The sequence below is a fragment of the Falco peregrinus genome, chromosome 6 (assembly GCF_023634155.1).
Source record: "Falco peregrinus isolate bFalPer1 chromosome 6, bFalPer1.pri, whole genome shotgun sequence".
Taxonomy (NCBI): Eukaryota; Metazoa; Chordata; class Aves; order Falconiformes; family Falconidae; genus Falco; species Falco peregrinus.
Genome location: NC_073726.1, coordinates 93,131,641 through 93,159,064, shown reverse-complemented (window position 1 = coordinate 93,159,064; position 27,424 = coordinate 93,131,641). Strand labels below are relative to the sequence as shown.

At 44.8% G+C, this 27,424-nt stretch overlaps 1 protein-coding gene across 1 annotated transcript in view; it reads left to right on the top strand.

Annotated features, from left to right (window-relative positions):
- The window catches only part of CLCN1 (chloride voltage-gated channel 1), a 38,515-nt gene extending 11,896 nt beyond the window's left edge, over nt 1-26,619 (top strand). The window contains exons 8-23 of the mRNA XM_055808042.1: nt 2,383-2,508; nt 7,789-7,873; nt 10,846-10,947; nt 12,718-12,802; nt 13,215-13,364; nt 15,810-15,879; nt 16,887-16,997; nt 17,123-17,336; nt 18,049-18,182; nt 18,703-18,929; nt 19,041-19,146; nt 20,808-20,890; nt 21,644-21,682; nt 22,371-22,475; nt 24,340-24,426; nt 24,893-26,619. Coding sequence (XP_055664017.1) covers nt 2,383-2,508; nt 7,789-7,873; nt 10,846-10,947; nt 12,718-12,802; nt 13,215-13,364; nt 15,810-15,879; nt 16,887-16,997; nt 17,123-17,336; nt 18,049-18,182; nt 18,703-18,929; nt 19,041-19,146; nt 20,808-20,890; nt 21,644-21,682; nt 22,371-22,475; nt 24,340-24,426; nt 24,893-25,291 — 2,123 coding nt within the window. The 3' untranslated portion in view covers nt 25,292-26,619. The remainder of the gene's footprint in view (nt 1-2,382; nt 2,509-7,788; nt 7,874-10,845; nt 10,948-12,717; nt 12,803-13,214; nt 13,365-15,809; nt 15,880-16,886; nt 16,998-17,122; nt 17,337-18,048; nt 18,183-18,702; nt 18,930-19,040; nt 19,147-20,807; nt 20,891-21,643; nt 21,683-22,370; nt 22,476-24,339; nt 24,427-24,892) is intronic.
- Nucleotides 26,620-27,424: the final 805 nt, after the last annotated feature.

Here is a 27,424-nt window from a genome sequence, read left to right as displayed (position 1 = left end):
GTGCACGAGGTGTCCTGGCTGCAGAGCTGTTCACAACACTGAGGGCTGACAGTGGTGCCCTCACCCACTTGGTGGCTTTCAGCATATTGCAATTGCATTGCAACCAGTCTGTGCCCACTTAAGTGGGTTTATGGATTGTATTATCTACTGTTAACTAAACTAGCCCTTACAAAATGGACAAGTGGCTTAAAAAGGTTCCTGCAAAGAGACCGTGGCTTGAAGATAATACTAATAGTGTGAGTACAGAAGAATGACAGGAAAATGACAGAGCTGACACTTCTACTCCTAATACAGGCTGTTGATCAGCCATGTTATGCGGTACGAACAATGACCAGCTAATCAGATCTGACAAGAAGTTGGCCAAAAAAAATCAAAATTATCAAAGGCTATTTTAAATATGTATTTACATCTGAGGTCATTAACGATGAACCTCACCCTAAGTGTATATTGTGCTTTGAGAAGTTAGCTAATGATGGTATGAAGCCATCAGAATTAGCAAGATACTTAAAAGCTAAGCATCCAGAACGTGGAGACAAACCCCTACAATTTTTTCAGCGACTTTTCAAGCTATTCTATTGAAAATACTCGGTCCATTACTTTAAAAAGTTTCACTGAACTTAATGATAAATGTTTAGAAGCCTCCTTTGAGGTTTCTTGCCTCATAGCAAAAGACAAAAAGCCACATACCACTGGGGAAAGGCTCATTCTTCTTGCCATGGTAAAAATGGCTGCAGTAATACACCAAAAGCAATACAGCGGCAAACCAAAATGCATTCCTTTGTCAGTAAATGCTGTTGGAAGATGCATAGAAAACATTACTAAAGGTTTGAAGAAACAAACACGAATACAAATTACAAAGTGTGAGAGGCTTGCTATGCCGCTGAGTGAAAGTACAGGTGCTTCTAACCTGGATCGGCTGATGGTATTTGCTAGATTCTGTTTTGATAGTGAAATACATGAAGAACTACATTCTGTGAGCCACTAAAGGAAAGATCTACCAGAGAAGCTACATTCTCAGCGGTAAATTACTTCTTTCATTAAATGTTTTATGGAAAAGCTGTGCAAGCGTGATGGCCGGTGGAGCAGCTGCTTTGAGTGGCATAAGCAAAGGGTTGCACGGTGAGGCTGCAGGCACAGCCCCGCACCTGGAGTCATTCGCTGCGCTGCCCATAGGCGAGCTATTGCAGCACAGAAATGGGAGCCAGATGGGCACCAAGTGCTACAGGACATCGTTGATGTGGTTGGTTTCGTAAAAACAAAGACCTTGAAACAGTAGAAGCTTTACAATAAATACTTCCTAATGAGATGGGGAGTGACCATAAAAACCCTTTGTCCAGTGCAGACCTGTGCTGGTTATCTCATGGCAGTGGGCTTTTGAAAGAGCTGTTGAATTGAAAGACCAGTTATGCATTTTTCTTTTACAAAAAGACAAGTGTTCTGAATTTGCTGATCTTTTCTGTGATGACGAGCATCTGTCAGTAGCATGCTACCTAGCAGTTGTTTTCAGAAAAATAAACATACTTGATGAAGCCCTTCAAGGTGAAAGCGCTGCTGTAGCAGTGGGTGAGAAAGTAACAGCTTCTCAAAAGAAACTTACTGAGATTTTCTGGATTTGTTGCCAAATACAATGTGAGTGTGTTACCTACAAAACCTCATATGTGTACACTTTAAATACTTGGAAACAGACATTTATAACCTGTTTAAAATTCAGATTAAGAGTTTCAGTGTTAAAGATATAAAAATTCAACACCACCTGATTAGTTTGCAGGAACAACTGATTGACATCAGGGAAGATGGAAATTTACTATCCAGATTTTAACAAAAATCTTTGCATAAGTTCTGGTTGAGATTGAAAAAACAGTATCATGATTTACTCAGTATGGCCAGCGATGCATTTCTTGCGTTTGGATCTATGTGTCTTTGTGAGATACCTTTTTCAGCTATGACAGCCATTAAGACCAAGTATCAAAATAAACTGAACATAGAACTGGACCTTTGAATCACTGTGTCACAAATTGTTAAAACAAGATTTTGAAAAATAATAATATTTTTAGTGAGAACAACAATTTTTTGTTCCATTAATAAATGAAACAAGTTACTGTTTAAAAATTGTTTATTTCATCTTTATCTCATTCTTTTTTTATTTCCATTTTTCATGTATGTTTTATATTGTACATAATATATTAGTACAGTAGTGCTTCATACAGTTTTGAAATAAATACACATATGTTGGGGGGTACATGCTCAAAAAACTTTTATGGGTAGGGGTGCACAGTCAAGAAGTGTGAGACCACTGCTCTAGAATACTGTTTATAAGCCTCTGTCATGCTTCTAACATCACACTTCTGATTTTAACTTTGCTCCCTTTCCAACTCTTTCTAGGGGTCCTTTTCAGCATTGAGGTCACTTCCACTTACTTTGCTGTGCGCAATTATTGGAGAGGTTTCTTTGCTGCTACCTTTAGTGCCTTCATTTTCCGGGTCCTTGCGGTCTGGAACAAGGATGCAGGTAAGCTAAGAGCCATTTCTGGGTTTTGTACAAAGGTTGCTCTGTGGATTTTTTTCCATCTTCTTCAAAACCCCAACCCTGCGGGGTGTTTGAAACCTCTGCCATGGCATGTGACTTCCAGCAGTACAGAAGGAAAGAGAAAGGGAAGTATCTGATGTCATCAGTTGTACAACCCAACCTACTCCTAGGTGTGCTGGGGATATGACTGGGAAACAACTGAATATGAGTCCTTGGCAAGGAAGAGGGCCCCTGAGGTGGGATTTTTGCCCCTACCCAGCATAATGTTGAGGCTGCGAACACAGCAGTATCACATCACAGTGGATGTGGTACATGCTGCAGAGTAGGCTGCTGCAGTCTGCTGGAAATGCCATGGTCTGCTTTGGTAATTTCTTGACTAGAAGCCAAATGGTCTAGAAAATTAAGGTGATGAAATGATTAGGAGGCTACAGGATTGGGAAAGTCTGACTGAAGGTCCTGAAAAAATAAGTCTTGACTGAAAAGTGTGAATGCAACACTTGTGCAGACAGAAATAGCACAAGACAGGCTTGTCCAGGAGAGTGTTTCAGATGCTGCAGGAACGGAGTTCAGCTGATGCAGCAGGCTGCCATTGCTTTGTAAGCTTCTTGCTTATGCCTTTATCTTTGATTCTTACACCTACATCTATTTTATTGATCTGAGCTCCATGTGGGCAGTTCCCTTACTTAAAACTGCTATAACGTAAGACCCTCCTGACTTCACAGAGCTAGATGGTTTTTGTGCTACAACATTATTTGGCTTGAATGTTCTCTGGAATATAGAAAGTGACTATATCTTTGTTTATGAAACATTGCCTCATATTGAGGGGTATTCAACCGTCAGATCTGTCACAAAAACCACATCTTTCTGTTCCTTCCAGAGAAAAACATAAGAAATTCAAAGACAGATGACAGAGATAATCTCCTATCCTTCATTCTATCTGCTCTAGCTCCCTTGCTGATCTCCCAGATCATTACAAATTAGCTTAATCCTGAAATGTCTTAATTACTGTCCCTTCTTCAAAACCATCCAGACAGCTTTAATACCCATATTAATGGCTCCTTACAGTCAGCTTCATTAACTGTCTGGGTTGAAAGGTTCCATGATCCAATTGTCTATGAAAAATAATTCCTTTTCATAGTTCTGAATTTTCTTTGTCTATATCGCCAGTCTTCTTGTCCTTGTATTAAGGAACCAGAAACTTTTGTCTAGCAAAGTCATTCATTATTTCACGATCTTTTATCATGCCTGCTCTAACTTATCTTTCATCTCTTTTCTTGCTCATTTCCTTCTGAAAGGTACAAGCCTGGCCTTTTCAGCCTTTGTTCGTGCAAGGGTTTTTCTTAGGCCCCCTCTCTGATGTCTTCACGATCTCTAAGGTCTTGCCTCCTCCCAGAGCTGTGCATTCGGTAGGTGAGCAGGTGTCCCTGCTGTCACCAGCTGGTGGGAAAGCCTTTGTGTCAGGTAGGGCAGCATGCTTGGAAGTGGAAGAAGCTGCTTGCCTTAATGCGCACTGTGTGCATCTACCTGTAATGTCCATGTGGAACAAGTAACCTATTGCAAATTCATACATAATGTGTGGACTGACTTTTCTGCTTAGGCAGGTATTTGCCAACCTCTTCCAGAATATTTTTGAGATGAAACGATCAGAGTTCCTGCAAGTGTGGCTATTGTATGTATCTACTAGAAGGCATTACAACACTGCAATGCAACACTGTGCATTATGATACCATTTTTATGCAACTTTTGCACATTTCTAGAAGCTACAGTTAGGAAAAAGGTGAAAAGACCATTTTCTTTGAGCTGTCCACACTGATCCAACTCTCCCTCACTGTATTACTTTACATTCTTCAACACAGAACATTGCCTTTCTTATGCAGTCCTGTGTGATTCAAACCAGGGTAAACTGATTCAGGATCACATGCAGATTTTGCCATCTTCCACAGAAAATTCTGAATCACAGAAGGATTTAATTTGGAAGAGAGCCCTGGACCTCTCTACTCCAAACTCCTGCTTACAGCAGGGACGGACTTCCACTGCCTCTCTGTGCACCTGTTCCAGTGCTCAACCACCTTCCCAAAAAGCAGCATTTGTCATTATATGTAGACAAAATTCCCTCACTAGAAGTTGAGCCCATTGCCTCTTTCACTGTGTCTTTACAACTTCCCCGTGAGGAGGGGAACTGCTGTTTGAACGCCCTTGGGCATTCTCATTTCCAATGGAGTTGACCTCGGCCCTGCAGCCTCTCCTGGTGCACATGCACTGGACCATGTTGTGGCTCACTACTGGGCCCTCTCCAGTTTTGTCACATTTCATTTGTACTGGGTTTTCTAGATGCGGCTTCATCAGTGCCCTGTAGAAGGAAGCACCCACCGCTCTCACCCAGCTGGCTGCACTTTTGCTGACGTGGCCCAGAACATGGTTAGCTGTCATTGCCACAGGGGCACGTACTGAGCATTGTATCCAACAGGGCCCACTGGCATGAGAGCAGAGCTTCTCCTGTTCGCTGGGCCCCCAGGCTGTAGGCACACCTGCCATGCCAGGTACGGGACTAAATATTTGTCTTTTTGTTGCATTTATGATGTTCCTACTATGATGGTCAGCTCCTCTGGTTTGCGGAGGCCACTCTGAGTGAAGCCCTCTAGGTGACAAACCACTGCCTTTCCTCCCTCCCCAGTTCAGTATGGTCACTGACAAGTGAGTTCCATCCTGTCATCTGGGACCTTGATGGAGATGTTAAACCAAATACTATGACTCGTATGGTTACATGGCTGACAGGATAAACTCACTTTTTTTCTCTCTCTGGCTTAGCTTCTGATCCATGGTAGTATTTTCCCATTTGCTGTTTGACCACTGGAGCTCTACATGAGGCTCCACAGCCTCACGTGGGACTGCTTAACAATCTAAATAAATACGATTCCCTTTAATATGGTTTTACTGTTTTGTTAAAAAAAAAAAAATCCACATCACAAATTTTTTATTCATTTGAATTCTCTTTCTGGATTTTTTCCTCAGTTTTGAGGTTAAAAATAGGTATTTCCAGTGTTGTGCTTGCTTTTAAAATCTATATGTATTTTACCAATTTGCCAGGTGCTAATGCTCTCTTTGCATTTCACCATGTTGCGCTATAACCTTCTTAAACACATCTGCTACCTGTCAGTCCTCCTCCAGCCCCTGGAAGCCCTGATGCTCATGAGAGGTGGTGAGTTATTTTTATTAATAGCTCATCCACCTCATTCCTAGTCTGCCTCAGATCTTAATGCCTTTTAAGTCGACAGCTTGTTTAACGCCTCTTTTATTGTCATTGTTTAGCTCCAAGCTGCACCGTTGGAGCCAGGAAGCGGCAGGTAGGGAAGCAATCACATCAGAGTAGACGGATGCAAATAAGTTGTGTAGCATCTCACCAAAATTCTTTTCTTTCTTAGACCCATAAAATCTCTGCTGGCTTCTAGATGCTGATGGCCTTATTGGCTGGCTTTACACCATTACCTGTACTTCCCCAGTAACACCTGGCCCCCTCGGGTGGCTGCCACAGCTCAGGCCCCTGCTCACTAATTATGCAAGACTGGGGTTCTGCAGTCTGCAGGATTTCTGTTTACTGTGTCCTGAGCCTTCATCGTATTTGCCATAGTGTTACACGGTGCCTTCCCACTCTGTCTGATCTCTTCTACATATGGCTTAGTATTATTTTAAAGTTCAAAGCTTTTTTTGGTAGACTTTCCCATGAAGTAGACTTTCTTATTTCTTTTTGCTTCTTTTATCTTTCACCTTGTAAGAGCTGGACGTCTACTCTAAACTAGTAGAGTTTGTAGCCGATGGAGAGCAAAGGGCTTAACCATTCAGTTTCAGGCTGGCTTTGTCACTCAGGAGAGAGGATGAAGATAGGCAGGATGACTCTGTAGAAATCTCTGTCTTGCGGGAGTAGAGAGGGAACCCTAGAAAGACTCAGACTAAGCGCTGTGTGTTTCCCTTTGCTCTTTGGTCATCTTTGCCACCCTGGGGCAAAACTCTTTGCAAGTGAGCCCCACTATGCTCTTTAATGCCCTGTCATTTAGTGGCTTGGACTGTCTCTTTCCTAAAACTAAACTGAGATGATCTTTCCTCGGGCTGATCTAACAAAAAAGGACATCCTGCTTTTCACCATCTTTTGTCCTGATGGTTCTCCCACCCCTCCCTTGTACTACCTCTGTCTGCTGGGCCCCTCTAGTCAGCTCACTTCCCTGGCAGAGGACTGATCCTGGAGAGAGCAGACACATTTTCTGGTAGGTTTTAATGGGGTGGAAGAAGGCAGTAAAGGCTTTGGCATGTGCTGGAGTGGGCCTGACCCCGATGGGAGGGGAGAGCAGTGCAGCCAGGAGGGAAGGAATGGGGCAAAGCAGTAGGGAGTTAGGTCTTCCTGTTTTGGCTAGTACCATGCCCCACAGGCATCAGGGTACATCATTGCTCTAAACATAGTCCTGCTGCCTGACCAATTAACAATTAATTCATGCCTCTGTAATTATCATCTAATGCTAGATTTTCACTGCTGCTTTCCTTTCCTCATTGTGCAAATGATTCATTCATCTAGGGCAAATTGGGATTTATATCCATCCTCATTCAGCTGTTTCCACTCTGCACTAGATAGCTCATTGGCACTTCACCTGTTGGCATACAGGTATTTACTGTTCCCACACAATTAGGTACCTCCAGGTAAAAGCAGGGCAGGTTTCAGTGTCTGAGTCATTTCAGCTGTGCAGTGCTACCAGGAGAGGCGAGCAGGAGAAGATGGGGCTGAGCTGATCTTTTCTGTCTCTTGATTTCTAAAACTTTCCTTCTTCTGGTACCAGACAAAAAATTTGCAGGTACAAATTCAGGGAGGATGTGAGTTTTGTTTCTAGAAAGAAATCACAGCTGTGTGTGACAGCTTCTCCAGATATATAAGCACTGCCTGCTTAGACAGTTGTCAATGACTGTAGTGGGAAGGTTTTATTTTCTAAAGAATGGATGTTAAAAGAAAAGAAACCCCTTTAAAAATCTGGAATTGTAGCTAAAAAAATACATACATCCTCTGGAAACAAACCTATACCACCTAGATTGCTGGTGTCACAAGTGCTCAGTAATAGGCACTACTAAAATCAGAGCATCTGCAAATCTGAAATGTTGCATATAATGTCATTAAACCACCCAGGAGCTTGTATAAACTAGTTCCCTTGACCCTAGCCTTTATGGCATTTAACTTCTCACCTCATTATTCTTTTCCTCCTCCACCTCTTTCTTCTCTGGCAGTTACCATCACTGCCCTGTTCAGAACGAACTTCCGCATGGATTTCCCCTTTGATCTGCAGGAGCTGCCGGCGTTCGCTGTAATAGGGTAAGTCCCTGGGATCCTGGCTCCTGGCCCTTGTGGTTATCATGTGAGCTCTGTAAGGGAGTCTTCTGCAAAACTGTTACATACATCTCTTTTAGACATTCTGGTTGTCACAAATAAGAGTGTTGGAGGAAAATGCCAGATCAGTGCTACTGTAGGCTGAACACCTCAGCTTTTGTCCCCTGTATAGCCCCAGACCAGGACTGCAAGCGCGGTCGGTAAATAGATGCTAGACAATGAAAGCTTAATATTAGTAAGACTGTACCTGACAGTTCAAAGAAGTTTCTAAGAACAGAAGACCCTGACCTCTAGGAGGCTGAGATGGTGGAGATTGTCCTTTGTGATTACTCAGAACTGGGACATGCAGAACCTGAAGTGATCATCCTTGAAAGAAATAAAATAGCGAAGTGGTCAAGATATAGAACAACTTGTGAAACCGACTGTCAAGATAATGACTAATAAAAGACTTGTTTGAAACCAATAGATTAGGTAATGCTTTGTAGAGACTATAAACGTAGAGCTGAAAATCTTGTAAGCTTGTCACTCTCTGCGGAGGTGACCCAACGCTGCAGGACCGATTAAAACATGCAAACCTAGAGTATCCCATAAGATTTCGAGTCTCTTCTTCTACAAAGGGCTCTGCTTGTTGGGATTCCTCCTTTAGAAATGATGCCCGGGTAGCCCAATGGGTAAGGAAGGAAATGCAGGTATTATCAAGCCATTTGTTATTTCCTTTTCATATATCTTTTTCAGAAATTAAGTTCTGGGGAGGAAAAAAAAAAAGTCTGCCTTGGTCTAGGTTCTGGATATAGATTTACTGAATGGCCCTTTAACCATTTTGGTGGCATCCCCTAATGAACTGACCCAACAAGTGTGGCCTTTTCACCTGACAAAAGTGGGGCAAAATTAACCAGGAAATTTCTGTTTTACAAGGTCAGAATGGTTATCCTTTTCAAGAGAGGCTGTCACACTCAACATGGTGGCAAGGGTAACTGAACCATAACTGGATTCAGTGAGAACAACGATTTATTGAGTGTTGGTTTTATTTGTGGAGATAGCTGAGCTGATTTCATTTGTGGAGAAAGTTTTGGGAAATGAAAGAATGAACTTAAGGAAAATGAGAATACAGTTGGGAAATACTAGAGAAAAACTGGATTTGGAATTGCTGTGAGGAGAATGTTTGGGTTTGAGCTTGAGAGAGGCTCCAGGGCACTCCCTGCGGAGCAGTGCTGAAGGGAGTACACTGCAGGAACAAATACCTGTGCTGGCTTCGTGAGCATATGCTGTTGCTAGACCAGGATCCAAGACCAGAAATACATTTCCAGCTCCTTTTAGTAGGCTGCCCTCATATTCGTTTCCTTGAATATGAACTCAAGTGGGATTTTTTTAAGACATCATATGTGTTGAAAATCTATGAATATACAGGAGCTTTTGCTAGTAATATGTATCCAGTTTGGTCGTCTTAAATAGACTTGCATGCTGCACTTGGGGCAATCGAATTGCTTAGATTGGCAATGAAAAAGGTAATCCTTATGATTTACAGCTGATGGAATGCACAACTTCTTGTCATCATGTTTTGAACAGAGTTGGCAGAGCTGTATTTTTCAGTACTACACACGGGCTAGGAAAGGAGTATATGGCAGCTGTGAAACGCTTTCAAATGCCTGGGTGTCCAACGTGGTACTTAAAAAAAAAAAAAAAAAAAAAAAAAAAGTCTTGGATAAAGTCCTGATGCCAGCTTGGAATCCTCCAATTTCTCTAAACATTAAGTCTCAAAGTTGAACACTCTTTCTATCCAACATATTCCTTTGCTTTCAGATAAGACAAAAAACCTGAGCCAGCCCAAGCTCTATCGACAGGTAGATCCTGTTCTGGGTCAGCAGATGTTGGTAATTTGCAAAATACATACAGGAGGAGCACTTTATTGACAAACTGATAGCCAGGAATGGAGGGATCTGGTTTTTAATATAAAGTATTACTAAAGAAATTCAGTTCAGTGTGCATCCCTTAGGCTTATATTGCTGAAGGGACTGGTCTAACAGTAGCGCTAAACAGTGCCAGCTTCCAATATTTAAAAGAAACTCACTGGACATGTTTGTGAACAGCTTTGTATTTAGTTTAAACTTGTTTTTATGCAATTTTTAAATGATCAAGCAGGATGTTTTCAACATACAACTTTTTAAGTAAGCTAAATTAATCTTTGAATGTGATTTGGCTGAAGTCTGCATAACTTATAATAAAGGAAAATTCCATTAATTTTAAAAACTAATAGAATGAAAATGTTATCTGTTTATCTTCAGAATTCTGTGGGTTAATTGTTTGCCACATAAAATAATACTTCCCAAAATAATACTTCCCTTTACCAATTCTAAATGCACTCTTTGTTTTACTTTTTTTTATTTACTTCACCTTTTTTTACTTCACCCTATTTATCCAGGTCTCATTAAGCTACAGAGCATAAGGGTCAAGGCCAGTCCTTAGACAACTATACCTTTTTTTTTTTTTTTTTTTACTTTATTAAGATCAGGAACGTAGATCTAAGTAATTAGGATCATAGAGATGACATACCTTGCTTTAGGCACAAGAGTTGCTATTACTTTTAATATTTGATGTAGATGTATAATTTTGTTCTGACAGTGCTGGTCTTCGCCCAGCTGCTCCTCGCCAGCCCCGCCAAGGTCTGAGCGTCCCTTTTTATAGATTATTTTATAGATCTTTATAGATGAGATTTCCCCCTCTAAGCAAGAGCAAATGTCAGTGGTAGAGTGGCAGTGTGCATGGCAGAGAGGCCCAAATTAATCCCTCCCCTTTGGTCAGAGTTAGCATCGCCGGGCGAGCAGGGGGCAAACCGCTGGGGGAGGCAGAAAGGTCCCTGAACAGCTGGAGGAGCAGAACACTTAAACTCATTTTCCTGGTTGATGGTTTGTGTGTTATCTGTTGTTTGGTATGATTTTATTTCTTTCTCTCCTCTTCAGGATATGTTCTGGATTCCTTGGAGCGTTTTTTGTTTATCTCAATCGCCAGGTGGTCCTGTGCATCCGGCGCCATGCAGCACTCAACCAGTTTCTCACCAAATAGTGGGTGCCTTTGAAGATACTTTCTTTAGGGACCAGGTTTTTGTACCCTACTGGTATTGCATAGTAACAAATGCTTTCTGGATTATACTAGATAATAGTGGAAATAGTAGAATGTAAGGTAGTGAAAATACAAGAAACTGAAGTTATGTGAGAGTAAGAGATCTGCAGACATCAAGAGAATTTGCTCTGCACTGGATTTTCTTCTTGATCAGCCCAAAGTTTCAAATAGCTTCTTGATTTAGAAGGGAGACTATGTAACGTTCGTGAAGAGGACAAGGGAAACGATTGATTGGACAGAAAATGTTTTTAATCAAAAAATCAATGATCACGCTTCGTAAGATCATGCTGCTTCTGTGGGGTTTTTTTTAGAATCTGTAAAAAATTCAATGCCCTTTATATTTTAAGAAAATTAAATACAACTGAAATCTAACTTTAAAAACTAATTCTTTTTAAATCAAAATGTAGGCAAAAACATAAAGAATGTGCTGCAGTATTGCACTTACTGCATGCTTACGGACCAAAAGCTGAAACTGATAGTAGCAAAAGGGTGTGAATGGCAGCATGGAAAAGAAATGCAAACCCAAATAAAAACCTTAGCAATAAAGTTTTTACTGAGCACTTGAAGATAGTTTTTTCCTGTCTGTAATACAAGTTATAACCTGAAGAAGAAAAGGTGAGTAACTGTAAACATCTCCAGTCTCTTCACAGATGCTCTGTGGATTTTGTAGGGTTTCTGAGTGGTGCAGAGGGCCTGCATTTCTTGGCAAGTTGCAGATCTGAGCAGAAGAAAACCACTTCTTTTTAACAAAGAAGTTCAAACTAAGTTAATTTATTATGTGGAAGAAAAATTGTCTGTCTTCATTACATAGTGTTAGCCACAAGCACCAGAGAGCCATCAGACAAAGTTAATGGAGATGTGGAGCAAAGCCTGAAAAGCGGGAATTTACTTCAAACTTTTGACTGATTTCTCAGAATTTTGTTGGTCCTTAGACTGAAAGAAATTAAAGGTTATATTTTGACTTCCTGAATACCACAGCACCTCAGGCAGAACCTCCTGTAGGAAACCCACAGATTTCTCAGGGGAGACCTGATGGGATTAGTCCAACACATGGAGGCAGCTGAGACTGGTGGTGTCTTAGTGCCCCTGAAGTGTCACAGTGTACCCAGAAACCTGTCCCAGCGCTGGACACAGCAGGAGGAAAGCACAGGTGGCTTCAGCCTCCTGCGCTTTGCTGATCCAGCATGCCTAGACCCACTGCCCACCTAGGACATCTTCCCCAAAATTGTGACAGTCAGCAATTCAGTGGAAAGAAAAGCAGTTTTTCTCATAAGAATTAACGCAATGGGGGATGCCTGCAGAAATGTATGAAAAACCCCACCCTATGTTTCAATATACTAAGACAGGATACATTGCATGGGAGTGAAGAAGCAAGACTGGCGTGGTAAGGACAAATGGAGGAGGTGCTGGCTTGTGACAATAGGTCAATGCATCACTGTAAATATGCATCCTACCCCCATGTATTCGAGTCTGTGCACTTTGTGCATCCCCCTCCATCCCTCCCATCACATAATTCTCATGGGGAAAATGGTTTTGCTGACAGTTGAGCTCTCTGTGAGTGGAGCAGGGTGTTGAATTGCCAGCAGCAGAACTCCAAAGCAGTGGATACAGATGTGGCAGAGAGCTTTCACGGAAATGGCATCCATAGTCCTGAAGTAACAGTGCTACAAGAATGTGAGGTTATATTTTAATAAACTTTCCTTTCTTTCCAGCCGCCTCATATACCCTGGTGTTATCACCTTCCTTATAGCAACTGTGACCTTTCCTCCTGGATTTGGGCAGTTCATGGCAGGAGAGGTGAGAGTGGGATATTTGCAATTCTGTGCAGTTCTGCGGAACAGCCTCACCTTGTCCTGTGCCCCCATAACCTTAGGTCATGGAGGGGGGGAAGATAGACACAGGAAGAGTTTGGGCTGAGCTGGGGACTATATTCTGAGACTCATGATCTCTGCTATCACCTTGATATAAAACTTGAAAAAGGTCCACTCACCTGAGCAAGTAGTAAGGAAGGTGTTACCCAGTGTGTAAAAATAGTTATCCTTTCACCAGTTCTGGTAAAGTCCTGTCTGTCTTCCTGAAGATTAAAAATGTGAGTTAAGTCTCATAATCATGAATTACCCAAGTGAAAATGTCCTCCACTTCCTTGGAACAGAGGTGAAATATTTACCTGGTCTAATATCATGGCTTATGCCTGGTTTTTTCTGTTTAGTTGATGCCACGGGAAGCCATCAGCTCTCTCTTTGATAACTACACCTGGGCAAGATACACAGGGGACCCTCTGATCCTGGGGAAATCTGCTGCCTGGATCCATCCTAAAGTCAGCGTCTTCATCATCATCCTGCTTTTCTTCCTTGTGAAGGTAGGAAACCCAGCTCACCATAGCCCTTCTCCGCTCAGACTGAGTGTTCCTGATCCTTTGTAAAATAGTTTATGAACTGCCAGTGAGGAGCTCCTGGGTACTGAATGTAGCAACTGTAGTGGGTTCTTACATCTTTTAATGTGATGTTTGCCCACCTCGAATGCAAGATCACCCAAATTATTAGGGAATAGTTTCCTGGCATTAACATAGTAAGCTCCTTCACTGCTCCCTAGGTCGCCATCCTCATGCATCCTGCTGAATGACCTTTGGTGCCCACTGTGTAGTACTTGGCTGGGAGGACTACATCAGGGAAGTTTTCTCAGGTTCCACAAAAATAAATAATTTAGTAGAAAGCTCTCAGATAATTTGTATTTGGTCTAAATGAAGTCTGATACAGCCTACCTGATATTCCTGTTACAGATAGGAGACAAAGGAAAGTATGCAAGCACAAGCTATAGTTGTGTGAGGCTCAAAGATTTGTTGGCAGTACCATATATTGATGGAGAAATGCAGCTGAAAAGAGTTTTGTTCACTTCTTGGAAAGCAGCAGCAGTTTAAGTGTTCTGAGCTGACATGGTCTGTGGAAGTTGCAACTGTTCAGCCTCTGGAAGGATCAGCTGTGTAACTGGTACGTGACAGAGCAAGAGAAGAGATTTGAAAGAAGAAAACATTATGTTCCAGTGTTCAAAATACAAGTAGCAAGAAAGAGGTTTTCCTAAGGGCAGGGAAATAAAAGGGTAAAAATACAGAAATGGTGATTTGCTTTGTTTCAGAGGAGCAAAAAGCTGGGGCCACCTTGCAGTATCAGTTGAACCTTTCGGTAGATCAGGAAGGGACATCAGTGATTGACGCAGCTGATTCCATCTAAAGTAAAACACAGGATCAAGTTTCTGACAGGCAGTTAAGGGTTCTGTTTCTGTGATTATAGTGTACCAAGCAGATAAGGTCTCATTTACTTGAATAAGAGAGTGATGGACTACATGGTATATCTTCCTGATTCCCATCTGTTTTCCTTTGGGAGAGCTGTATCCTCAGACACTAGGCTCATTGGCCTTGTCACATTAACTAAAGGCTTTCTCAACTCACTAGAGAACTGCTCCAAGCAGCTTATTTTCGTCTGGATAGATTCAGAGTTGGGATAGACCACATAAAAAAGAAACTGCTGTTTCAACTCTGGGCAAAGGCTTGGTCTGATTCTCCACTGCACTGTAGTCCCAGTTCCCAGCTGTATGTGGCCTGGGTTTGGTACTGCAAAGACAGAGCTTAGTTAGCTGTATTCCACTTCTGCAGCTTGCTGGCCTCCCAGCCGGTTGGGAGCTTCTCCTCTGGAATATTCAAATGGCTTATGGAAGGAAGAGCAGCACTCAGTGTCAAATTGGTGGCCCAACCCATCCTCACAGCATGTTCCTCTACCATGGGCTGAGAAATGCTGTTGTGATGGCTCTTTGTTACCTTTGTAGAGGGCTTTCCTAAATGGCAAACAAAAATTGGCTTCATCCTATAGGGGTTTCAGCAGAAAAGCTGTCTTGGGTGGATGTCCTCTCGCCAAACTGTCTGTCTACAGATTGGTATCTCATCTGTCTATGGCTACAACAATGTCTGCAGAGGTCCTCAAAGGTGGACCTTGAACAGGAAGGATTTGCCCAGTCTGAGGAGAATATGGTCCTGAAACATCTGGCAGTATGGCTCTTGATGTGCTGGACCATGGTTGTCTCCCTCCTATGGACGATACTGCTGCAGCAAGGGACATCTTGCCAGTACACTTTTCTGTGCCAGCTTTTCAAACAGCAGCTTCTCCGTGTTTCCCTCAACTGTGGAAACCTCTTATATTGCCTGAGAAAGTCTGAACGTATTAGCCTTTGAGGTGTTTGTAAGATTAGGCTGTTGCCTCCAGAAGAAGTCTATATGTGCTGGGCCAAGTCAGCATGAATTGGTCTTAGCAGCACTGGGATGGGTTTCATCATTTTGCCCAACACAGTGATAGCACAAGAGGCCACAGAGACAAGCTAGAATAAAGGAAACTTACGACAGTTGGACTTCAGGAAAAAGTTATCCCGAGTGTGGGTCAGCAGTGGCACAAATGCCCAGAGGAGCTGACCCTGTGAAATTTTGACAAGCTTGTTCTATGAAAATTTAAGCCACTTGGAGCAGTGGGAAATCTCAGCTTCTGAGGTCCGAGGCAAAGGCGCTCTCATGTTCATCCATCCCCTCGGTGACTGAGCTTCCCTGCCACCACAGCAGTCCCCCAGAGGCCCTCGGTGTCGGTGCTGGTGTGTTGCCAGAGCTCCTCCGGCTCCCCCTCACACCCCACAGCTCCTTTACCCTTGGCTTTCTGGCAGAATGGCCAGCTCCCTCAGGACGTGTCTGCTCGTGGGCTCGCAGACTGGGGCTGCGGGAAGTGCCATTGCTGTGCAGTAACACCCGCACCTTCTGCCTCTGTTCCAGTTCTGGATGTCTGTCGTTGCTACCACAATGCCAATCCCCTGTGGAGGCTTCATGCCGGTTTTTGTGCTAGGTGAGTTTCCACCTCCTGCTGCAGCGTGTGGGTCCGACAGCTGAGAGGGTCAGAGACACTGCGCACATGCCCGGTGGGTTTCTTTTAACGGCTGAGGAGTCACCACTTGATGTCTATGGCAGCCTTGGTTAACAGTCCGTATACCAGCCTCCAAGTTTCTGCTTCTGTCATTTTCCCACCCCCCAAATCCAAACGCTGAGGAGAAAATCCCTGTCCTTTTACGCAAGGAGAGCCACACTGTGGGAGGCATGCTGAGCCACGGCCTCCTGATAAACAAGCCAGGCGATCCTGGAGAAGCTGGGCTTGTTCAGCCTGCAGAAGGGAAGGCTAGGAGGGGATCTCCATGGCTTTCACCACCCAGCAGAGTGGGGATAGGGGGGACAGCTGGAGACCTCCATGACAGGTCCCAGTAAATAGGAAGTAAAGGCACAAGTTGCAACAGGGACGTTCTGGTGGGACGTTAGAAAAAAATTGTTTCCTTGTTTAAGGCGCTCAGAAAGGCTGGAGAAGCTCCATCCTTGCTGACTTTCAAGGCTTGTCTGCACAAGGGTCTGGGTGACTTATCTCACTTTGAAATGAGCCCTGTTGTGAGCAGGGGTCAGAACAAGGCTCCCAAAGTCCCTTTCCACCTAAACTCTTCAGTAAGCTGTGACGGTGGGGTGTGGGCATTCACAGAGCGCGCGTGTGAACGGCCTCAGCTGTGACAGGGACTGGCATCGTGTGTACTCGGAAAATATTTCCTCCTACCTGGGAATCACAGATACCACTGTGCCTGGTGTGCCTAAGTGGAAGAATGAGGGGTCAAGTATTTACAGATCTTAGTACATTTTTCGCCTCTTGGAGTCTTAACTTCTATATTTTGTAACTGAGAACTACTCTTTAGTCCCCAGAGTCATCTTAATGTAAGATTTGATTTCGTGTCTGTTATAAAATACTTGAGTGATTGCCCAGCGCAGACTGGGTGTTCCTGAGATCTTAATTCCATAATTGTCAGTGATATTTTCCAGGTGCTGCATTTGGGCGCCTTATTGGGGAAATCATGGCATCGCTTTTTCCGAACGGGATCCTCTTTGATGGTATCGTTTATCAGATCTTACCCGGAGGGTATGCTGTTATTGGTGAGCCCCCATGTCTGTCTTTTCTTCACCTGGTCCCATCCCCATGACTTTCCTGGTTGACGTGAGATGTCGTTTCTATATGACAGTCTTCTCTACTTGTCCCTTTTCCACCCTGCCTGGGAAAGGTGCAGCAGCTCTGACAGGAGCGGTGAGCCACACTGTCTCCACTGCCGTGATCTGCTTCGAGCTGACAGGCCAGATCTCCCACATCCTCCCCATGATGGTGGCGGTCATTCTGGCCAACATGGTGGCCCAGAGCCTACAGCCCAGCCTCTACGACAGCATCATTCAGGTGAAGAAGTTGCCCTACCTGCCAGACCTGGGCTGGAACCACATAAGGTACGGTAGTGAAACAGAGGTGCAGGTGGGGAGTGGCAAAGAAATAAAGAAGAGGTGCAACCATGGGAGAATAAAAGGGCGTAAATGGGGATAGTACTATAAAAAGGCGGCATAGACCTGCAGCAAGAAAAAACAAGCAATGGAGTAGAATTAGGGTTCGTACATAGAAATGGAGAGCAGTCCTTTTTTTTTTTTTCCACAGGAAACACAGGTTTGAATAATCTGCAATGTTACTGAATTTGTATTAACAGTGCCAAACTGCTTCCGTTTAAAAAATTCAAAATCGTGTCCCATTTCCATTTTGTTCTGAATTCAGTGGGGTTTGGATTTTGTTCTCCAGGAAATGTTTGAAATTTCCTTTTATTTGGATATTTCTCTTAAAAAATAATTCAGTTATTCATATACATGTCTTCCTCTCTCTAGTATATATAATATACATAAGTATGTATATATAAAACATCTGTACGTGTATATTTATGTATGTGCTTTTATGGTGAGGGGCAGTGGAGTGGAACACAACTGTAGTGAAAATCCAGTTAATCTGTTTGATCCTGTTGGAAAGTTCTCTTCAGTTACTCTCACAAAACACTATTTAGCAACTGTATTGAGAACACTTTTTAAAGAAGCGGTCATTTATATATTTCTTCAAGGAATTTATCCACTAGACATTTTAATATGATAACTCTTCCCCTCACTGTCCATAAATTCACAGCAAATACAATATCTTTGTCGAGGATATTATGGTCCAAGATGTGAAATTCGTCTCCTCCAACTGTAAATACCGAGACTTGCAAACTCTGCTCCAGAGCACCACTGTTAAGACTTTGCCTTTGGTGGACTCGCCAGGTAAGCAGCATGGAGAAACTGGTCCTTCCTGAAGGCTGTCTCAGCTTAAAAGGCAAATAAACTAGCTTTCAAATTACATGCTATGAAGGAGACAGTGTGACCCACCACATTAAAAAAAAAAAAAATCATCCTAAAAGTCTTCTGCTATGGATGACGTATAACAGAAGGCTGTTCCAGCTGGTGGGACAGGTAAGCCAGGGTGCGGGCAGCAAAGCAGATCAAGAGGTAAAGGGCTGGGGGGGGGGGGAGTTTGTGGGCTGCTCTGTGACAGCAGCAAGGGATCTGGTGTAAGGAAAGAGCCTGCTCTGGCTGTGGTGCTGAGGGCTGGCACAGCTAGGGGCTGATGAGCTTCCTGCAGCCCCACAGGGTGCCAGCAGCAGGGCTGGGCGCTGGCTCTTGGGCAGCTGTAGTACAAATCCGAGCACTTTGAGGAGGTTGGAGGGAGGAAGGGGCAGCATGGGGCAGGGGATATTCAAAACCCTGAGGCAGCTTAGTGGCTTCTCTGTTCTGTGTTGCGCAGAGACCATGATCCTTTTGGGGTCCGTAGAGCGCTCTGAGCTGCAGGCTCTCCTCCAGAGACACATAAGCCCAGAACGGCGGCGGCTCCTCAACAGAGAGATGCAGCAGAAGCTGTGCGAAGCACCCTATGACGGGCACAGCAAGGGACCGTGGGCAGCCCTGCCAAAGCTGAAGCACGAATCTTTTGCTTATGTTGATGAGGATGAGGATACGGATGAGAAGGGAGAGGTGAGAGTGAGGAGTGGCGAGATGCCACACAGACTGCCTAGGCAGCCCTAAGGCATTTGGAGAGGCTGAGAAAGAAATGACACAGGGTGGGCTTTGTTCTATCCATGACAGCTGCCTCGGCCCCCAAGTCCTGCGCCCAGTTACCCAGAGGAGCCCAATGGGCCAACAAGTCCTCCGAAACAAACGCCTGAAGCTCTGGAGCCACAGCAGCCCCCAGGTACGGCAACTGCTGGCATGTCCCAGCCATGTCCCCCAGATACAGTAACTGCTGGCATGTCCCAGCCGTGTCCTGCCTGCCTGTGGGAGCTCTCCTGCCACTATGCCTGCCAGCTGCTGCCAGCTGCTCATTTCTCAAGGACAGAGGAGGAGCTTTCTCTGCTGTTCCTGTATTGAAAGTGTTCTGTAATTTGTAAAAAAACAAAACCCACAACATCATCAGTATAACATAACTGGAAATACTTTCTGTTTGTGCCCCTCAGAGAGCTTGGCAAAAGCAGGCCACTCAGGCTGCTTGCTCTCGGTCCCAGCTCCCCACTCCATCTTCTGCAATAGCGTTGCCTCGGACACCTTCTGCAGAGTCTGCGTGGAAGGGTCCCGTCTCTTGCCCCCTTCACCCTGTGAATGAATTTCCCTGGGAGAACCAGCACAAGAGCTAAACTTTTGTACTTGTTCTTTCTGCTGCTTGGCCACCTCCAAAACCGAGCAGCTTCTCCCTTGGACATGCATCCCTGATTCAGCTACTTTAATGCCACAGACAAACACTGATGTATTGTGCTGTTTGTGTGCCGCCCCAGCCTGTATTAGCCTTGCTTCCAAGGCTGTCTTCACAGCTCGTTCTGATTCGGGTAGCATGTATAGTTGATGCAGGATGGTGGGTTTTTTTCTTTGTGTCTTGAAATATGCACAGAGGTGTAGCCCAATCTTGAGAATGAATACAGGGGATAGGGCTCCGCGGGCTTGTGCTTTCAGGCACCCAAAGGTTAGCATGTAATAGAGCATATACCACTTTCTGGTTCCTTAACACCACTAATGTACAACCAAACCTCTCAGGCACAGGAAAATCCACTTTATGCTTCCAGGGCAGCAGAGTGGTGGGACAGCCATCCACCCTCCTTTCCAAATCGGAAAAAGAGTCGCATCAAAACAAGGACAGTGTGTGAGACGTTTTGCGTGCAGCTGGTAGTGAGTGGCCCAGGCATGCCCAGAGGAATTGGAGCAGGAGCGACTTCGCGAGGCTTTCCCTGCAGTAACTTTTAATTTGGCTCACAGCTGTCACTTTCTGACCAACCATCCTCTGCAGCCTCGTTCACTTCACAGCAGCAGCAAACCCTGTCTCCTCCTCTCTGCTAATTCCTGACTGTCCTGCCTGGGAAAGTAATTCTGCAGTCTTTTGCATTGCCACCATTATACTGTTGGCACAACCCAGGGACTCCTTACCCCTTTGTACCCGTCACAGTCAGGCTGTTGGTATGTTTTGTCTTTTAAGTAGTTTCTAAATTCTCACCTCCCCTTTCCATATTCATCCTACAAACCACATTCTCTTTGTGGACCGCAGAAGCCTCTCATTACAGCAGTTTACACCTTCTGTCAGATTGTTTGCTGTGTTAGTAGTCATGCTTCTCTCTTGGTTGTTGTTTTTTTCAGGGACACTGATTTATGAATATTACCTGCAAGGGCTATTTTGTAATGGTTTGTTCCCTCTCCCTGAGGAAAAGATACTGCATGGGAATATTTGTTCTGGCATGTCCCAGGCACCATCTTACAAATGGAATCTAGGTTGTGGCTTCCCAGCCTGCCTTGGGCAAGAAGATGGGCATGGGGCTTTGTGTCTCTCACTTGTTCTTCTCTCTTATCCATGTGTTTGTTTTCATCCTTCAGGCAATTTCAGGAGTTTGAGGCAACTGATCCAGCAGCTCTTGTGTCATTACAACCGTCCACTTGAAGCAGAGAGTGCCGTCCAGGTCAGGGTTACAGAGAGCCTAGCAGTGCCCCAAAGAGGGAAGGGAATGCAGTGGAAACAGAACTTACTTCTCAGAGCCGTTCAGTGTTGGCCAAAGCGTGGAGGCGCTTATGGTCCTGAACTCTGAGAGCATCAGTGGGGGACCCTCTCCAAGGAGAAGGGCTGTGATTACTGTAAAGGAGTGTGCATCTTCCTAAAGAGCCATCTGTGCTCAGGCAGCAAGGCTACCAGCATGACTGAGTGTGAGCATCTTTTTCTCAGTGAATAACTTAATGCTAATTTGACTAACCTGGAATAAAGTGCAGTTTTATTGCATTTGGCAAACAGTTTTGGCCAGATAAAAATTAAAAAAATGCTTTTGGTTTGTGTCATGTTAGATGCCCTTGGGTTTCTGACATATCTGCACAGGGCTGGTAGATACCATACAGAGCCTATGGAGACCCATCCACTCTAGGGTGGTGCTTGGACCCCATGTGGGATATCTGGGAGCACCTAAAGCAGCACTAGAAGACCGTGTGTAGGCACCTGAATTGCCCCACCAGCATTCCATAGCCAATCTTCGTTGGCCAGGGAAGCACAGCAAGTACAGAGTACACCTTGTAATGTATGAGTATAAAGAAAAACGGAACACTCAGTCATATTCTATTTGGAACAAAAAGGGGACCACATGGGGTGAGGAAGCTGTGCAAATCTTTCCTCTCTGTACTCTGAAACTGTGAGTTCTGTCTGTCCTGAACAGTGTTTTCTCCTACAGGAGCCGGTGGAAGTCATTGAGACAATGAGGCCAGAAGAGGTAAAACTGGGTGCAGAAAGGGAGTGAAGTTAATTGAGTGCTTCTTTTGCCCTTTTCCTATTGCTTGCAATACTTCCTGAACTCCAGCAACCTCCACGATTGCCACACAAAGCCATAGCTAAAGCCATTTTCCCCTTAGAGTTGCACAGTGGGCAAGTCTTGCCCAGTAAGAGCAGAGATCGTTCTGCTAGATGTGCTGAGTAAGGCTCTGACTAATCTGATCTAGCCTGGGAGTCAGCCCTGCCGTGATGCCGTGAGCAGGGTTTTGGACTAGGGGCTGCCACACGTTCCACCCTCACCTAAATCTTTCTGTGGGTCTGTGTTGTTCCTTCATTTTTTTACACAAAGGAACAAATGTCTTACAATGACAAGGGGAAGATGTGCTCCAAAAGGAAAGAGAAGATGTTCGCTCCTCCTTTAAGCAGGGAGGAGCAAAACCTCACCTTCTCAGAAAACCTCTGAGATACTGGAATTGCTCTGTTTCCATAGGGACTTGACATCTGGCAAGGGATGGGAAGGGAGCATGATGGGAAGGGATGGGAAAGCTGAGGGGGGTGATATAATGGGAAGATGAATGATCTACATAGGAAGGAAGAAGCATTAAGAGGAGAATGGGACTAGTGTGGGTACACCAGACGGCAACACTGCTAATTATTGTAAGAGTGATTCCTCCTCTTTCCTGTGTCAGATAGATGCTTGGGAACAGCAGGAGCTGAACAAGACTGTGTGCTTTGACAGCTGCCGCATAGACCCTTCCCCTTTCCAGCTGGTGGAGAGAACTTCCCTGCACAAGGTGGGTGCAGATGGCTCTGGGACACACACTGTCTTTCTCCACCCTATCATTGCAAATCCAGTCTATGACTTATTTCTTCTCCTTGCCTTCACCTACAACTACTACTGCCAGCTACTTCCCTTATCCAGGTACAGAAGTCAGTTTGTTCCTTCTGCGGGTACCTCCAGTCTCCTGCAAAATGAAAGGCTACCTGATAAGAAGTCTGAGTGCATTTACTAACACAGCTTTTGGACACCACATAGGATTTTCCAGCCACTACATTAGCAGAAGCACTGTATGCCTCACTGCTGGGGGCATTACACTGGGATTTACACACTGCTTTGTCAGCGTGCAGCATCGGAATGAGTGCTCCTGGGTCTCTCAGGGTGCTTTTGTCAGGGTGTAGAACCTGCCTCAGTGCACAAGAAGAGTTGCTTGAAACCACCCTGTAGCACAGGCTCTTTTCTTGAACCGAGCACAAGGGAGGAGGAAGCTAGATCATACAGCTTCTGGAGTTAGCACAGGATGACGGGACAGAAGCAGTCACTGTATATCAGGTGTAAGAGGGGACCAGCTTTCACTCAGTGGAAAGGGAAAGCAGTCTACTGGAGTGCACAGCGCGTGCTTTTCTTTTGTCAATATTCATTTAACGTGAGTGGTCAGCATATGCCTTGCACAAAATTAACTGATTACTATTATCAAAGCGGTAAGATCTCTGCCTTGAGCAAAACGACAGGTTAGCCTATACTTAAGATGAGTTTGGTGTTTTCTAAGCAGCTGACTGAAGCAGTCTGAAAACCACTGGCATTTATCTTTGAGAACACAGGGGTTACAAGAAATTACCCCTGAAGACTGCAAATGGGGAAGGTTTCATACCTCTTATAAAAAAGAGCAAATGAGAAATTCTGAAGTAACAGGGATGCACAAAAAATGCAGGAATAAGTAATCAAACTATTTGAGGTACGCATAGTTAGAGCTACGTGTGAGAGTGTTGACAATGGCAAGAATATCACAGCTTATGGTGATCAGATTGTATTTAACCAGCCTGATTTTCTTTTACATTAGGGTATAATGTCTTGTTCCTGAGAAATTAGATTTTCCCTAGTTCACTTAAACATGACATTCAACATCTTATGTGATGTTAAAAGAAAGGCAAAAACCAGCTGTAAAAGCATGACTTCATGTAAAGCCACAGGTAAAGCCCAGCTAGAGCTCAGCTTAAAAAACTCAGAGGTTGGAAATATGCCATAGATGAACACTGAGAACACTGAAACTTTCAGAAAGTCTGATCTATAAAGAGCAATAAAAAAATCGGGTATATTTAAGCTGAAGAAAAGATGACAGTATGATAATCTGTCCTTTTGAGACGGCTTTGTAAGAGAAAGGAAGTAACTTGTTCTCGGTGGTCCTGCTGCACTGGATAAGCAGCAACAAGCTTAAGTTTTGACCAGAAAAATTCTGGAAGAGCCAAAAAAGAAATAGTTTCGTGTTAAGGAAAGCACTAGAATAAATAACCTAAGCAGGTTCTGACTTTGCATATTACTATATGATAGCTGAATTTCCAGCACGAAAATTAAGTAGGAGCTGCATAAGCACCCAAATACAGGGTGTTGCACGTGATTCTGTTTGCAGAGCAGGATGGGGGTGACCTCGAGGATGTGCTCCCCATCACCAGCATGCCCCAGCTAGGGCTGTGCGGCAGAAGGACCGAAGGGCAGCATGTGCTGGCTGCAGAGGGGGGAGGGACAAGGTAGTTTCTCACTGGATACCTGCAGACTTGTGCACCTTTGTGATTCCCATTTCTAAATCTTCCAAGTCCCAGCTCTAGCATCAAATATCATGTTTCCAAAGTCCCTGAAATGTTTTTTTGTGGTTTTGCTCACAGACGCATACGTTGTTCTCATTACTGGGCCTCAGCCATGCCTATGTAACGAGCATGGGGAAGCTGCGGGGAGTGTTGGCTTTGGAAGAGGTAAGTACAGGTCCTTCCATCTCCTAACCAATTGCACATGTCCTGTGGACCACTGCAATAGCTTACAGGCACTGGAGGATCCAGCAGCAAATATACGCAATTGCTACGTTTTTAATCCAGCATCAAATTCTGAGTCAGCCCTTTGGAAGCCACGCAGAGGAATGGATGGCTGTATTTCAGAGGAGGCAGCAGGTGTTGTTTACAGGGATGTGAGATGGTTCATCCTTTTTATGAACACAGGGCTCTTAACTGAGCGGCTATTACTGTCTCTGGAAGTGGTGTGGAATTTATTTACCCTGGAATGAAAAATTACACCACCAGTGTAAAAGGTGATCTGCACAGCCCGTGGAGGTAGAGCTGTGACTCTCTGCTTGTGGCCCCTTTACCCTGGAGGGTAGATGAACTTCTGCTGGGAAGGGCTAGGTCAGCTTCCCTTTATTTTTCTGAACTTTTTCTCTTCTCCCAGCTCCAGAAGGCAATAGAAGGTTCCACACGCTCTGGGGTTCGCCTCCGCCCGCCCCTCGCCAGCTTCCGCGACACCAACCGGACTTCAACCAGCAGCGAGAAGGTCAGTCAGGCCGCTCAGGTGTGGAGCCGGCAGGACAGCTGTGTGGTGGCCACACTGCAAGCAGCGGCTCCGGGCATGGAGAGCCCACTGCCGCCCTGCTCGCACTGCTCCCAGCCCCAGCACGGGTGTGAAGAGGGGGAGTTTCTGGGCTCCACTTATGCCACAGATACTGAGCTGGAAGAGATGGAGCTGACAGGGCCAGTTGCTGACAATATCTCGGACATCCTCAAGGACATAAGCCTACACTCCACTGACCTGGATGAGGATGAAGATGAGGATGATGATGTCCCCTTATAGCTGGTATGAGGGGCGTAGTCCATCACAGTCTTCACTTGAGCCAGTCGTCTTGTGTTTGCTCCTGAAAGAGAAGCTTTTGGGTGTTCTCTGCAATCCCCACAGAGGATTAATTCATCTGGGAGAGGGGGCATCAGAGCAACCCTCTCCTCTGCTGCTCTCCTTCTGTGCTGCAATGGCTAGGCTGGGCTGCAGGGCTGTGCGGGGGGCAGGCAGGCTGTGGGGTGCCTGAGGGCACCTCATCACCCTCAGGCTTCTGCCGCGCCTTCCTAGCATGGCAGGAGGGATTGTGACTGGGCATGAATGCTGCTGGACACAGTTGGGAAGCTCTGGGTCAATGTGCCACGTGGAAAGTGGGGGAGAAGCAGCTCTTCTCGTTCTCCATGGGTGTCAACCTCCCAGTCACACCTGGCCTGCGCGCACCACTGCAAACAAGCCAGACCTCCAGCCTAGAAGCATGTTGCTGCTTCTGACAGCAATCCTGTCCGTGTTGCTGCAGCTCCTTTTCACTAGCTCTTACCTTGCATCCCCCCAAACATTCCCATGTAGAACATTTTTCCTCTTTCTCAGGTTTTACTCTGGGATTTTCCTGGATGGGGGTGCAGTTAGGAGCTTCTCCTCTGTCCTTTAGCTGAGGCATGCCCTAAAAACAGATGGGAGGAAAACACTTGACCTACATCTCAGGTCTTTAATTCAGCCAGGGCTCTAAGAAAAGCACTGGAAGGGAGGAAAGCCTCTTTGTTTTTCCACCATCTCTGGAATTTTAAAATAGAATGTGAAAATCTTAAGTGGGGGCATCCTCAGTATTGGAGGAAGAGGAGTAAAACAGCATGTATGCACCTATATTTTAAATACCTGTGTTTGTCTCTCTAAATCACTGTTCATGATTTTTACAAATTTAGTCTTAAAATACAAGAACTAAAAAAAACCAGTATTATGGAGCATTAGCAGGCTGCCAAGAAATACAGCAGAGGGAAGCCATGTTTTCTAAACTTTGAAAACAGGTCTCTGAAAATTCCTGCTCTCTCTCCTGGTAATTCTACCCTGCCTACTTTCCACATATTTTTGCATACCTCAGATCTGAGAATTCCAGCTCTCACTTTTGCCAACTTGTCTCCATTGTGACTAACAGCAGAGACCTCAACCCTTGTCTGCAGCGTCCCTCTCTATTCCAGTTCTAAATCTGGAGCAGATCTTGATCTGTATCTTGCAAAAAGATGTCTTGTCAGTTTGTGTCATGCATGCAAAACTTTAGCATCCAAAGATAAGATGCTGCTTTGTTTAACTCACTGTCCTTGTGAGGTTTTCTCAGTAAATAAGGCAAAATCAAATTCTGTGTATTCTGCAGCTTTCCTCTAACATTCTACGTCTCTTTCTAGCACATTTTTGGTGTGTCATGGCTCTTAGATGCAGTCCCAAACAGCCCATTGGATGTATTTCCACTTACCAGCAACAGAGAAGAAATCCAGACTCTGCGGATACGTTCGTGGGGGGTATTCTCCCAGATGCTGGGCCACATCCCCTTTCCTGGTATTAGGAAAGCTTTATCTAACCTAGAGTGACCAGTTTCACCTTAGCAGGTGATTTTTCATAAGCTGTCTCAGGAGCAAGTAAAAAATATCATTACCTCTAACCCAGTCTCCCTAGGAAAATTCCCTCCTGGCTTTAACTCCAAGGATTGACCTTGCACCAGTTCTTCTCTGATGATGCTCATGGGTGGGAGAGTCTGTAACAAACTTAGAGCAGTGGGAAGTCTCCCCAGCTGCTCTCTCGAGGAGAGAGATATTTTATTTTGCTGCCTGGAATTCAGAGCCCACCAACTCTGTATTGTTTTTGACAGGTGATCCCCCTCTACAAGCTAACTGGGGACAGCCTTTCCCTGCCTAAGTGATCGTCAGTCCTCCGAGGATCTCCTGTCCCTCTGCGAGGAGGGGGTGATGCAAGGGCAAGGCTGGTGCCCCCCGCTGCAGGGTTATGGCGGGTGCCTGGATGCCAGGTGGTAGCACGGAGCCTCCCTGCCACCTTGGTGTCACCCTCCCCTGCCCACAGAGCACAGGCTAAACTGTTTTTTCTGGTTTTTCTCAGGGAAACTGCAATAGTCCTTTGAATGAGCAGGGCAGAAAGGACGCTCCTTTA